The sequence below is a fragment of the Rattus rattus genome, chromosome 11 (assembly GCF_011064425.1).
Source record: "Rattus rattus isolate New Zealand chromosome 11, Rrattus_CSIRO_v1, whole genome shotgun sequence".
Lineage (NCBI taxonomy): Eukaryota > Metazoa > Chordata > Mammalia > Rodentia > Muridae > Rattus > Rattus rattus.
In genome coordinates, this window is record NC_046164.1 from 68579128 (window position 1) to 68592419 (window position 13292).

At 47.1% G+C, this 13292-nt stretch overlaps 1 protein-coding gene across 5 annotated transcripts in view; it reads left to right on the top strand.

Annotated features, from left to right (window-relative positions):
• The window catches only part of Tbc1d14 (TBC1 domain family member 14), a 93973-nt gene that overhangs the window by 57894 nt on the left and 22787 nt on the right, over nucleotides 1-13292 (top strand). For all 5 annotated transcript variants that reach the window (XM_032917123.1, XM_032917124.1, XM_032917122.1 and 2 more), the window contains 4 exons: nucleotides 4854-4972; nucleotides 7142-7224; nucleotides 9706-9823; nucleotides 10936-11042. In XM_032917123.1, coding sequence (XP_032773014.1) covers nucleotides 4854-4972; nucleotides 7142-7224; nucleotides 9706-9823; nucleotides 10936-11042 — 427 coding nt within the window. The remainder of the gene's footprint in view (nucleotides 1-4853; nucleotides 4973-7141; nucleotides 7225-9705; nucleotides 9824-10935; nucleotides 11043-13292) is intronic.

Here is a 13292-nt window from a genome sequence, read left to right on the forward strand (position 1 = left end):
CCTGTGGTCAAGGCATGATCACCATCACTGTCTTCTGGAAAGCTGAGCCTCTGTAAAACCTGAAGGGGGACAGCTTCCTGTCCTAGAACAGCAGTTGTCTCTCAAACGCTTGTTCCAGCCGGTGAGGAGTAAAACCAGTCTGCCATGCCACGCTTGAGTCTCCTTTGTCTTTCTTACAACCCTTTCAGAGAAATGTTGCAGGAAGTGATTTTTATAGCAACACAGTGACAACCATGCACCTGACATTTCTGGTCTCTCCTTTGGGTACATGTCTCATGCCTACTTGTTCTCATTTAATCTTAACAGACAAAGGAGTAGGCATGGAGGGGAAGACAGTGCCCAGGGAGGTAGTGCTGCTAGGGTTGGCTCATCCTGCAGCTCCTCCCTGCACTGCCTTGCTGTTGGCAGAACCGCCCTATGCTCTCTCTCTCTCAAGTTAGTTTATGCTAGCCCGAGTACCCATGGGATAACCTATTCCAGACATAGGTCCTGAACCCTGGACTTTATCAGCAGACAGATCCTGCTGCTGTAGATGGCTGAGTCAGATGTGAGCACAGGCCTGATTGATGGCCCTTTTTTCAGTGGACTAATTGAGGAAGCTAGTGGGGGTCTGATCAGATTATCGACATTCTTGGCTATCTTCTTAGTGTGACTCTAGTTCTAGGGATAGTACTGATGGATAGCCATCTCTCTTCTCTTCCTCCTGGGAGACATTCTTGCATTGCTTCAGATCTGATCTTCTCTCCCTTTTAATACAAATTCCTCTGTTGCTGGGTGTCGAATGTATGCACGTGTACACATGTTCTCTTTTTCTCTTTTTAAAACAAATTCTGTTGTCTACTGATTTTTGTTTCTTGGTTCTTAGCCTTAGGCAGTGTACAGATAAGGTCTAACCACATCCACACTCTACTCCTCTCCTTTGGATTGTTCCACCAGCTGTGGGTAGCTGTGTGTTGAGACCATCATGGCTAGGCAGGACAATTTTGACTCAGTATCAATGTTTAAAATGTCTTACTAACCCACTGACTAGGATCTGTGTCTGAAGTAGGCCATCCCATGAAGGAGAGACTTGGGCTAGTGTAAACTAACCTGAGAAGACAGACAATGTGGGGTGGGCCTGCCATGATCTGCTGTGTCCAGGGAGGGCCATCCCCACCAGCACTGTGTGCCCCTTGGCTTCTGCTTGTCTTGTCAGAAGGTCTCTCTCTTTTGTGGCCTCTGGCATAAACCTTATCTGTCTTTGCTTAAATGGTACAGGTACTGAGATGCTGTCTCCTGTTCCTTCTGGCCCTTTCCTTCTTGTTTCTTAGCCCTCTGCATTTCTCATGGTCTGCGCTGTGCAGTAGCTTGTGCCTGTACCTACTTTTCCTGTGAGGGGTTCCTGCAAGGCTGTGGGTGAGGGTCTCTTAAAGAGTCCTCATGGTCTCTTCACAAACGAGCTTCTCCTTTTGTGTGGTGGTCTTCCCTTTTTCCCCCGCTAAATTTGCTTTGCTCATAGCCTCTGCCTAGAGTTGAGGCCTAACTCCGGCTTCTTGATTTTTTTCTCTGAATTTACTCACTTATCAGACTGCACCCTCCAGCTTCTCCCATGGTTAGCAGCTATGTTGGCCAGGTCTCATCCTCCTCACTGGGATTTATTACCAGATGCTCAGGTCAGAAATTTCATCCAGGTACTTCCAAACCAGGGGCTTGCAACATTTTTAAGTCTTTCATAACCAATTAAACTGACTTGCTTTAGGACTTTGAAGAATACTGTTCTAAATTCCTCTCTGCTGGGATGATCAGGGTGGGTGAGGCCACAGTTGATTGTATGGGCAGTTTATTTTACTCATTGGTCTGCAGGGCTTTTGATAAGCCCAATAGTGGTACACAGACGCATTGCTCAACTTGAGGCAGAAAGACTCCCTCACTTGTTTCCATCCTGTGACAAGTTAGGCGGGACAGATCCCACAGATTTTGCCTACCCTACAGGAAGACCTCAGTTCATCAGAGAACAGGGAGACATTACAGTATCCTACCCTGTTTAACTCTCACAGTCACTTCTGTTTATAATGATGGAGTGGAAGCAGGAGGTAGTCCAGACTTGCCTAAGGTAAAAGGACTTAGATCTTGGTCGTCTGAGGCTTTGCTCCTGCCGCATTGTTATGGCCCTAGTTGGCACTAGCCAGTAGCGAGCGTCCTTTCTCAGCCCTTAGAGTAGTGAGTATTGTCCTCCTGTATCTGGAGCTGGTTTGTCTGGTTGCACAGAGAGCCTACTGTGGACATCTCTAGTGGCTCTAGAAAAAACTAGGTTTGGGGCAGGACTTGTGACCATGCTGTACCATTCTACTTGTATTTACAAGTACTGTTTGAGTTTTTAAAGTTATTTATATTTTTATTTTATGTACATTAGTGTTTTCCCCACATGTATGTCTGTGTAAGGGTGTTGGATCCCCTGGAGCTGGAGTTACAGACAGTTGTGAGCTGCCATGTGAGTGCTGGACCCGAACCTGGGTCCTCCAGAAGAACAGCCAGTGCTCCCAACCATTGAGCCCTCCCTCCAGCCCCATTTGGGTTTTATAAAGGCTCTGCCTGGGATTTCAGGTTTCGACAGGCCAGATACCATCATTTAATGATGCATCACTGTGTGATGAACCATGCTATTTGACCCCATTTGGCACTGACTGACTCAGGATTACCAGCTCTGTCAGGGATGGAAGCTATGCTGAGGCTGAATGCAATGAGGTTGCTTCCTATGGAGTCTTACCCGTGAGCAGCTCACTCAGTGAAAATATCATTCTGGTATAATGCACTCAGAAGTGGCTATTAGCCTATAGAACAAATGAAACTCAGAGCGGTGAAAATGTCCCTAAAATGGTTGGAAAAGAACCCAGTGCACTCCTTCTTTAAAGGAACAAAATACCCCTAGGGGAGAGAGGCAAAAGATTAAAACAGAGACCCCACAGAGTCTGATCAATTTCCCATTCTCTGCAGAGCAGAGAAAATCTGAGGGCCTCCAATCTCCCTTAGGATTGGGGTGGTGATGGTGGCATCTTTTGCCTCCCCGGATTGGTGTGCAGGTTAAATCAGCTCTGCTTGGGAGGCCCTTGGTACATTAGCCTGATCAGCTGCCGCTTGAGTTAGTAACAAGTGCTTATTGGCAAAATCTGGTGTTTTGGCCTCGAATCAAGGCATTCCCTTCCTTTTGCTTCTGTGTCCCATATCTTGGGCTTGCAGACTTTGCTGGACTCTCTGATCGGTGTTTTGAACTGCAGTGTTTTCCCTTGCATTCTGCAGTCATTTCAGGTCTGAGGGAAAACGTAGTGGTGCGTGCAGCCCTGTCCTTATGCTGCAGGGGCTATACTTGCTAACTGACTGGTGTATGCCCGTCTCCCTGTTGCTGGCAGCAGCCTGCTCTGGTAGTGCTCATGCCCACTCGGTGGCTGTGGGAACCAGGCTTGAGAATTCTAAGAACATTCTTTGCCTGAATCTTAGCTGCTGATTAGTGGACCTGGGTGTTGCACCTCTGTAACCCGTAGAGGACTTGGTGTTTTCTCTCCCAAACTACACATTTGTTTGAGTATAGTCTCGAAGGAGGTCAGGTCTCCTTAGAGTGGCAGTGCAGAGGACCTGCAACCCCAACCCTGCACTTTGAACTTGCAGCATCCTGTCTGTCTGTAAGGCGGGGTGACATGCTGATTGTTAGGGAGGTCAGGTCAGACCGTATCTAGAGCCACAGCAAGTGGGAAGACGCATCCAGACTCTGGCATCTGACTTGTGGTATGAGATTGCTGGCCTTAGCATAAATCGCACTTGACCAGGCTCTGCAGATAGGTAGCACCCAATGGGATGATTGTTACTGATTCTTGCCAGATGCTACTTGCAGTAGAATCCCCATCAGCTCAGAGCTTTGGGTAGAGATGAAGATGTTGAGGCCTACTTAACTTGAACATCCTGCTGCTAGCACTGTGCTGTCGCCACTCAGCCTTGCACATGGTCCATGAGCCAGCATCAGTCTTTCAACTTTAGAGAGTTAGGTAACTGAAAAGGATTTCCCTCTTCAGTGGGGATCAGCTTACGTTAGGCAAGGTAGGATCCTAACTCTGTGCACCCAATGTATGGGAGCTGTCACACTTTTTAGAAGCTGTAGCTGTCTTTTCTGGGTGAGGGAATAATTGCTTGTGAAGTAACTTTTCTAGCTAGTGTCAATAAATCCTTTTCCCAGGATGGTATAGCTCTTGGCATCCAGAATGCTATGAATCTCTGGCAACTCTACCTTTCTTCCCAATTGGATCATTTTCCTTAGAGATGCTTCTCACCTGTGACAGAGAACCAGCAATGAACATGTTTTGATTTTGCAGGGAGCCCAAATCATACATTATTCCAGAAGCTGACTCTCCTGAACCCTTCTACTGGGTGTTTGGAATCTGGGTCACTAGGCGTGACTAAGCTGCTGTGGCTGCTGTCCGTGGATCTAATTTGTGACTCAGTGGGTTTGGAGGTCACATTTAGATTTCCAGGGCATGGTAGAATTATTGACAGGACATTGTGCAGCGATGGTCACTGCACAGCAATGGCCATCACAATAGCCATTCATCTCTTACTAAGAAGTACAGGCCAGTCACTATGTGGGAATTGTGGTTCAGGGACTGCCGACCCCTGTAGGTTTGTGAGCACAGCTGGGAGTGTGGGCCTGTCCTAAGGCATCAGCACAGCAGGGAGCCGGTGGCCCCTTCTGCCCAAGGCTTTCCTTCTGAACAGCAGGGGAGACTTGAAGTGCACTCACCCTTACAACGAACTCAGCTCCTAGTAGCTCTGTTTTTGATGATACGGAACTGGCTGGGCTCAAAGTCACCTTGATCTCTTTGTCCTAGGAATATGAAGACAAGGCTGGAAGACCAAGCAGGCCGCCCTCTCCAAAGCAGAATGTGAGGAAGAACCTGGATTTTGAGCCACTGTCTACCACAGCGCTCATCCTTGAGGACAGACCCGCGTGAGTCTGAGGAAGAGCCTCTGTGCTGTCTGCTGTGGGGATACACGCTCCTTTTCTGGAGGCAGGAGAGGGGAGAAGAGTGTCTCTTACTACCTCCATGTTGGCTTTCACTCAGTGTGACATCTCATGGTGATTTAGGAAACTGTCCTGTGTCATAGAAATTTAACCAGACTCGTCCTTTCAGGCAGTATTTGCTTGTAGTTTATTGTCCAGGTTTGCATTGTGTAGCTGCTGTAAGGGCGAGGCTAGTTGGGGAGTACCAGGAACCCTGCAAGCATGGTTCATAGTAGTGCTTTGGAGGTGCCTTTTTTGGTTGTTTTCGGTATCTCTTAGACTTGCCTGTGGAATTTCTTGGGTAGTTTGAGTCAGGGTTCCTCTCTGGGCCTAGAATCCCCACTGTGTGATAGGGCAATCATGCTGGGAGGTGGGAGTCATAGATAATCTCATTACTGAATTTACACATACAACAGTGTGTCAGGGAGAAGGTTTCCTACTTGAGGAAGAACAAGAACGACAGGTTGTCCTGCCCTGGGCTAGTTCATTCCAGCCTCCTGTCCATCCCTGATACTGAAAACCATGAAGGTCAGTAGGTAACGAAAGATGCTTGCTGCCCAGCCTGCTTCCTGGCATTTGAATGGTGGAAAGAGACAGCTGACTTCTGCAGGTTAGCCTCTGACTCACACAGACACACACACACACACACACACTCACACTCACACATGCATTCACACACACACATATACACAGATGGAGGAGGATGGAGAGGAGGAAGGACTGAGAAGGAAGAGAAAATGTAATTAAACAATTAAAATGTGAAGTCTAATGAGTATATCTTCAGGGTTGTAGAAAACCCTGAAGAGAAGGTTGGAACTCTAGGTTAAAGAGGTCAAGCTCTCTTAGTGTGCTGAAAGGTAGACCAGGCTGGCCCCCTTTGGCAGGTGTCGGTATTGCAGTCTCTCACAGGGAAAGTGGTTCTAGTGCTTGAGGAATACAGGCCAGGTGCCATCACATCCCATCAGGTCAGCTGCCAGAGTCTACTGGCATTCTCTATGGGATCCATGGAGCTCCTGTGTGCATCTGCATAAAACAGAGCAAAGGAACTACAGCACTATATAGATTTTTGCTCTCATTGCTGTGATGAACACCTGACCAAAAGAAAAAGAATCTCAAGGAAACAAGGCTTAACTTGACTCACAGTTTGAGGATATAGTCCATTGTGGTGGAGAAGGCATGGCGGCAGGAGGTGCTGGTCACGTGGTATCAGCTGGCAGGAAGCAGATAATGTTGGTACTTCTCTTGCTTCCTCCCAGCCTTTGGAATGGTGTCACCCACATTCCTTCTTTAAACCAGTCTGGAAATACCCTCCAGGCACACCCAGGGAATGTTTCTTCAGGGGTTGTAGCTGGCAGTGTGATTAACCATCATAGGAGCTGATCTGAAAGAAGCTAAGCAGTTAAGCTGCCATAGATATACACTGTGAGATCATCCTGATGCAGCGATCAGATGTTGACACAGCTTTGCAGTATGAACCATTTCTTTGAAGAATAAGTTGACTTCTTTTTTTTTTTTTTGTCCTTTTTCTTTTTTTTTTTTTTTTTTTTTGGATCTTTTTTTGGAGCTGGGGACCAAAGCAGGGCCTTGTGCTTCCTAGACAGCGCTCTACCACTGGCCAAATCCCCAACCCCAGTTGACTTCTTTTTATGAATCTTTATAACCCAGTGTTTCACACTGAGGAGCTTGCTTTGTCCGTAATGTCTTTGGGGGAGATAGTTCAGTGGTAGAGCCCTAGCTTGACTAGTGTGTGTAAGGCCCCAGGCTCAGAGCCCAGCTGAGCAAGGTAGCGCACACCTGTAGTCCAGCACTTGAGAGACTAAGGTAGCAGGGTCTCCTGGGCCATGTAAATCTCAACAAAACAAATGTAGATTCAGTGTCTGAAAAACTGTAGCTTTAAGAAATGGATTTTAGGGGTTGGGGATTTAGCTTAGCGGTAGAGCGCTTGCCTAGCGAGTGCAAGGCCCTGGGTTCGGTCCCCAGCTCCGGGAAAAAAAAAAAAAATGGATTTTAAACCTTGGGTTTTAGAGGTTTTATGCAATAATGCTTCAGGTGTTGCTTTTCCCTCAGACTTTTATCTAGTTGTTAACAGTGCAACTCTCTTTATTTCCTGTCAAGGAATCTCCCAGCAAAGCCAGCTGAAGAAGCTCAAAAGCACAGACAGCAGTATGAAGAGATGGTGGTGCAGGCCAAGAAACGAGGTACTGTGACAGCCAGCCAGCTCTGTTCTCTTCTACTCTGTTTAAGTTCGTTAGCTTTAACCTTGACAAAGGCAAATTCACACTTTGAAATAAATGACTTTTCCATTAAACAGACAAAAAAAAAAGGATATGTTGCCACTCCTGGGAGCTTAATAATCTTACATGAGAGCAAGGTGTGGTAGGCACACCTGTTAACCCAGCACTTGGGAAGCTGAGGCAGGAGAATCATGAGTTCAAAGCCAGTCTTTACTATATAACAAGACCCCTTGACATAGATTTACATGAGAAGAGACTAGGGTAAGAGGTGCGTGCTAGAAAGAATTGCAGCTAACAGTGGCATGCCGCTCTTTCCCCTCCTTGGCTCTTCTCTTCATAAGATGTGAGGGGTTAGATAAGTTCTTTGCAGCATTTAAAAAGCTAGACGGTGCTGTGATTCTGGAGTGTTTTAAAGTACAGACAATAAATAAATGGAATATCATTCACCCTTTAAGAAGGAAAGTCTAACACGGTACAAAATGGTTGAACATGATCGATCCAAAGTGAAACAAGCCTGTGACTAAGTGACAGGTAGTACGATGTCATTTCTCTGGGTGCCATGAGGTAGTGTGCCGAGAGTCTTTTCAGCAGAGGGCTACCTAAGGAGGGGCAGACAGGGAGTTAGTGGTTTAGTCAAGGAGAAGATGAGAAGGTTCTAGATATGATAGTGATGGGAGTGTATCACAGTAAGAATAAATGTTATGAAGTTAGACAGTTATAGGTTAAAATAGTAAATTCTGTGTTATGTCTCTCCATAATAAAAAACTAACTGTTCCCAAGTATCCAGAGTGAATGGGTTCCAGAACCTTTTGCTGTTCCAGCATCTAAAGATGCTCATATACGATCTGTCCTTTAGTCACTGGCATATTTATAAAATGGCACTATTCTATGTGCATATAAACTGTGAACACCATCCTGTACTTCAGGTCATCTGTATACCCACAATAGTTTTATACCATGTAGATACTTATCAGAGGATTGCTCAGGGAACAATGACAAGAAGACAGTTTACACATGATTGGTACAGACATGATTTGGTTAGCTGAGAGAGCCCAGGAACGCAGAGGTTACCGTGGTATAAACTAAGAAGATGTGCTTAGTTTTCCTCGGCTGCTGCTGCTGCTGCTGCTGCTGCTGCTGCTGCTGCTGCTGCTGCTGCTGGTGGTGGTAAATGGAGAGTAAACACAAAGGGCTGGGGCACTTGTTGCTCTTGTAGGGGATGCAAGCTCGGTTCCCAACACACACTTGATAACTCATAATCATCTGTAATTCCAGTTCCTCAGTTTGTTTGATGCCTTCTTTAAACCCCTGAGGGTACCAGGCATGTACAGGATACACAAATATACATGCAGGCAAGATACTGTGTACACATAAAGTTAGAAAAAAGAGCATTGCATAGGATGTTGAGAGTGAGCTCAGGGGTTGAATTCAGAAAGAGTGGGGTAGGGAATGGAATGGAATGGGCTTTCAGTGTTCTTGTGTATTCTGTTGGTTTCATTGGATGCTTTCATAGGCTTTGTGTGTGGTATTCATTGAATTATATTTGTGCTTGTACACTGTTTTAAAAGAGCAAGATAGGGCTGGAGAGATGGCTCAGTGGTTAAGAGCACTGACTGCCCTTCCAGAGGTCCTGAGTTCAATTCCCAGCAACCGCATGGTGGCTCACAACCATCTGTAATGAGATCTGATATCCTCTTCTGGTGTGCATGAAGACAGCGACAGTGTACTCACATAAAATAAATAGAATCTTAAAAAAAAAAAAGCAAGCTATACTTAAAGCATTTACTGAAGGATCGATAGAATGTTCTGTAGTCTATGAGGAGTAGGGTATGATAGCTTATACCTGTAATCTCTACACTCTGGAGAAAGGAAAATACTGAGTTTGAGGCCAAACTGGACTACATAGCAAGACCCCGAGTTCACACAGTAAACCCATAGGTTATGAAGTGAGTATCAAGAGTAGACGTTTGCTGTGTACCCACACCACCCGTCTGTCTCTGTCTGTCCCTCTCTCTCTCTCTCTCTCCCTCCTCCCAGCCCCCCACCTGTGTGTGTGTGTGTGTGTGTGTGTGTGTGTGTGTGTGTGTGTGTGTGTGTGTATACTCTCGCAAACATGCGCCCAGGCCAGAGGGGGCATCTATCAGGTGTCCTGTTGTCCATCTTACTCTTTGAGGCAAGATCTCTTGCTGACTTCGAAGCTTATGTCTTCTGCTGGACTGGCAGCCAGCAATCCTCCTGTGCACTCTCCCCAGTGTTGGGGTTACAGGCATGCAGTCATACTTAGCCTTTATGTGGGTGCTGCGATCTGAACCCCAGGCTCATGCTTTTGCAGCAAACACTTGACTACTAAGTCACATCTCCAACTCCTCCCTCACTGTTAGTTTTCTGGCATGGTGAACCTGGCATTCTGCTCAGTGTTTTCTTTATTTTCATCACAATTTATAGAGCTTAAAGAAGCCCAGCGGCGGAAGAAGCAGCTGGAGGAAAGGTGCAAGGTTGAAGAGAGCATTGGAAACGCCGTCCTCACCTGGAATAATGAGATCTTGCCTAACTGGGAAACCATGTAAGCATTGCTTCACTGGTGCTGTGTGACCACTCCTTTCTGGAGTCTGTGGCCAGTAGTTGCTGGATATGGTGACAGCCTCTCCCAGTTTATCTTTTAGAGCCTGAGCCATGTTTGTAAAGCTTATGCCTGTGTCACTCCATACTTAAAGTTCTGGTAGCTTGTTGTGAGTCAGTCTCCATATGAAATTGATCTCTGTACCTGAAGGGACAGGCTTCTGTGTGAGATGGCCTGCCCTGTCTCTGCAGACTGTTCCTAAGATTACTCAGTAGGAGCTGCTAATCTGTAACCTCGGGATCTTTGCCTGCCCTTTCCCTGTCCACAGTGTCCTGAACCTTTTCCTTATCCTAAATCCTGTTTTTTTCTGGCTTAGTCTTCACAGGGAAGAATTTCCTGCCCCCACCTGTGGAAGACTCCCTTGAGTCTCCTGGCACTGTCTGCTTGAGCATCTGTCTCTTTCTGAGGGTGGAAACCACTTGTCTTTGATGTCAACCTGCAGTGTCAGTACAGAGTGGCACCCCACAGTGCCTGGCAGCTGTGGCATCCTCAGTTCTGAGGATCTGCTGTAGATCTTGTTTTCTTCCTGTGTGGCCAGTACGGGCAGGGTCATTGTGACCAGCAGTCTTAAATGACTGTGTTGTTTAGATGTTCCCCAGTTAGCATCCTGTCTGCAGTGTGCGGTAGTGTGCGGCTGCCCTTTGAGGCCCCTTCCCACTACATTTCTGTAGAAGAGCACGGCCTGCATGCCTCCCCTGTGCCCAGCACACCTCACCTAAGCCCTGTGCTGCTCACCTGTGCACAGCTCTTTGCAGTCCTGTAGGAGTCCACTCTGTTTCCCCTGTCTGTTTTCTGCTCAGAAAGTCTTTTCAATTCTTCATGTGTGTAAACTTCTACTAATCAATCAAAACCTGGTTCTGGAAGGTTTCTTGTTCTTTGGTCTGTGGTGTTCCGTGCTGTGCCTTCAATACCTGTCACAGCAGTATTGTCTGGATGTCAGTAGTCAGGAGGGTAAGCTCCCTGAGGGAAAGGGTAAGTGGGGGTGAGGCTTGTGTGCAGCTGAGCCTTCCTCCATTGAGAGCAAATTTAGAAACTCACGCTTCCATTCTGTTCAGGTGGTGCTCTAAGAAGGTTCGAGACTTGTGGTGGCAGGGAATCCCTCCGAGTGTAAGAGGCAAAGTTTGGAGCTTGGCCATTGGCAACGAGCTGAACATCACTCACGGTGAGTGGCTTGTGTGATTCTAGGCATCGAGATTCACTCTGGGGTTCTGGGACTCCCTTCTGTCCCTTTTGCCACATTAGAGAGTATGGTAACCACTGCCATGAAGCTCTGGTGGAAAGGCCAGGTAAATTTGTCTTCTCTGAGAGGGTATCTGAGTAGTGGGTTCAGTGCTGGCTGCTCCAGATTCCTGACAGGTCAGAGAAGGCTTCCTAAAGAGAAAGACAGCAGACATAGGGCTCTAAGGCACAGTGGGGTAGGCAGAATCTGTCCTCATTGTCGGACAGGAAAGTGGAGGTGTTTGGTTAGGATACCCTTTGGTGGTTTTTGTTTTGTTTTGAGCCCTAGAGAGGCGAGGGTTGGTATCTGTAGGCATTAGCATGTGAAGCTAGCATGTTAGGGAGGGAGGGAGACCTCTGCCCCCAGTTTTTAAGCTGTTTACAATGCTTCTCAAGCAGCTAGCTTCATGGTAGAGTGCTTGACTAGCATAAGCAAAGCCCTGGGTTCAGTCTCCAGTATTGAAACTTGGAAGAAAAACAAGTGGGCGTGATGGTGCACGGCTGTAATCCCAGCACATGAGAGGCTAAGGCAAAAGGGTTGTTTCGAGATCAAGGTCAGCCTGGGCTACAGGGTGAGACCCTGTCTCTAAGATAAAACAAATCCTCAAGTCTCTCAAGTGCTCAGCCTTTGTGTGCTCTGCCACAGCAGCCTAGATTGACTGACTCATGTACGTGTAGTTCCCAGCAGGCACTGGGTGTCAGAGGTCTAGAAGCACGTAGGTCAAGGGTGAAGCCTTAATGCAGGGGAGCCCTATTTCCTCCTGTTGAAAGTGAGCTGCTCTGGCAGGCAGGCGGGCCGGCCTCTCCTTCCCCTCATGGAGGTCAAGCTGCTTTTACTCTGGTTTAAGGCAGATTGCTGTGCCTGACCCCTCTAGTTAGGTTACTGTGTTCATCTTGACAGCATAGCTTCTGCCACGGCAGCAGCTTTGTTCTGAGCAGTGTCTCCATGGTGAATAGCAGAGCTGTCAGCTCTGTGGTGACTGGCTTCCTTCAAGGAGGATGGCAGGGTGAGGAACCTTCTTCTCCAAACTCCTTTTCTGACTAAAATCTGCTGCCAAAATTTCACTGTAAGATCTTTGTGTGAGAAGATGTGTAATGTCGAAGTAGCTCTTAGCCTCTGAGAAGAAGAGGTGAGAAGTTGCTGAACATGCAAAGATCTGTGTGCTCGAGGATCTTCTCAACACCACCACAGTCCTGTGGCTAATTGGATGCCCCACGTAGTGCATAGATGTATTTAACTTGGCTTAATTTACTTCAGTTAAAACCTGTGACGAGCTAGATGCTGAGGAGATGGTGCCGAGCAGCTGCCTAATTGTGTGTACATCTTGCCCAGGACCTGTGCCTTGGTCCAGGCTCACTCTGTGTAGCTTATGTCTGTCTGTGAATGCTGGTCCTGTCCGTTGTCCCCACCATAGTGGCCTCACTGCACTGTCGTCTGCTCTGTCATTTGTGCCCAGCCTAATCTTCTGGATGTGGCAGGCCCCTCTGAAGTGTTGGTTGAGTGAACGAACGCACCTTTCTGACCTCACCTTACTGTTTGTCCCAGCCAGTCTGAGACAGTGATTCTGGTTTGCTGGGTGCCAAGCACCAGCTGCTGTTCACTACCTCATGTCTCATTAAATGTCAGCTGTGATGGTCTCAGGCAGCTCTTGCGACCTCATTTTCTTCTTGAAAAAGGTTAGGTATTGTGTTTCATATCTGTGACCAGTGTGTGTGGGGTCAAAGTTCTCATTCTACTTTTGGCTGGTTCTGAAGTACATGTTCTGAAGACCCAGGGTCCAGTAGCACTACTAAGCTTCACTCTTGAGCGGGTGTGGCGCTTGTGCCTTCATCTTGGCCCTTGAGGTGGATGTGTGTAGGTGTGGGGTTGTGAGGGAGGAGTTGACAACAACTAAATCCAATTACATAAACAACCCTCTCCCCAGTAGAGCAAAACATCCAAACCTCACACCTAGGGAAGACAGGCTTGCACTTGGGAATTGGGGTTGGGGGCCTGGTAGCATTGCTTAGCAGGAAAGGCACTTTCCATGCAAACCTAGTGCTATAAGTTTGATCCCTGGAACACATAGAAGGATAGAGGGAGGGAACTGACCCCAAAATTGTCCTCTGGCCTCCATATGTATGTTGGGGCACATGGGAGTTCTTCCCCCAATACACACTTGTGTATGCATAATAATAAGTTGAATTTTATTTT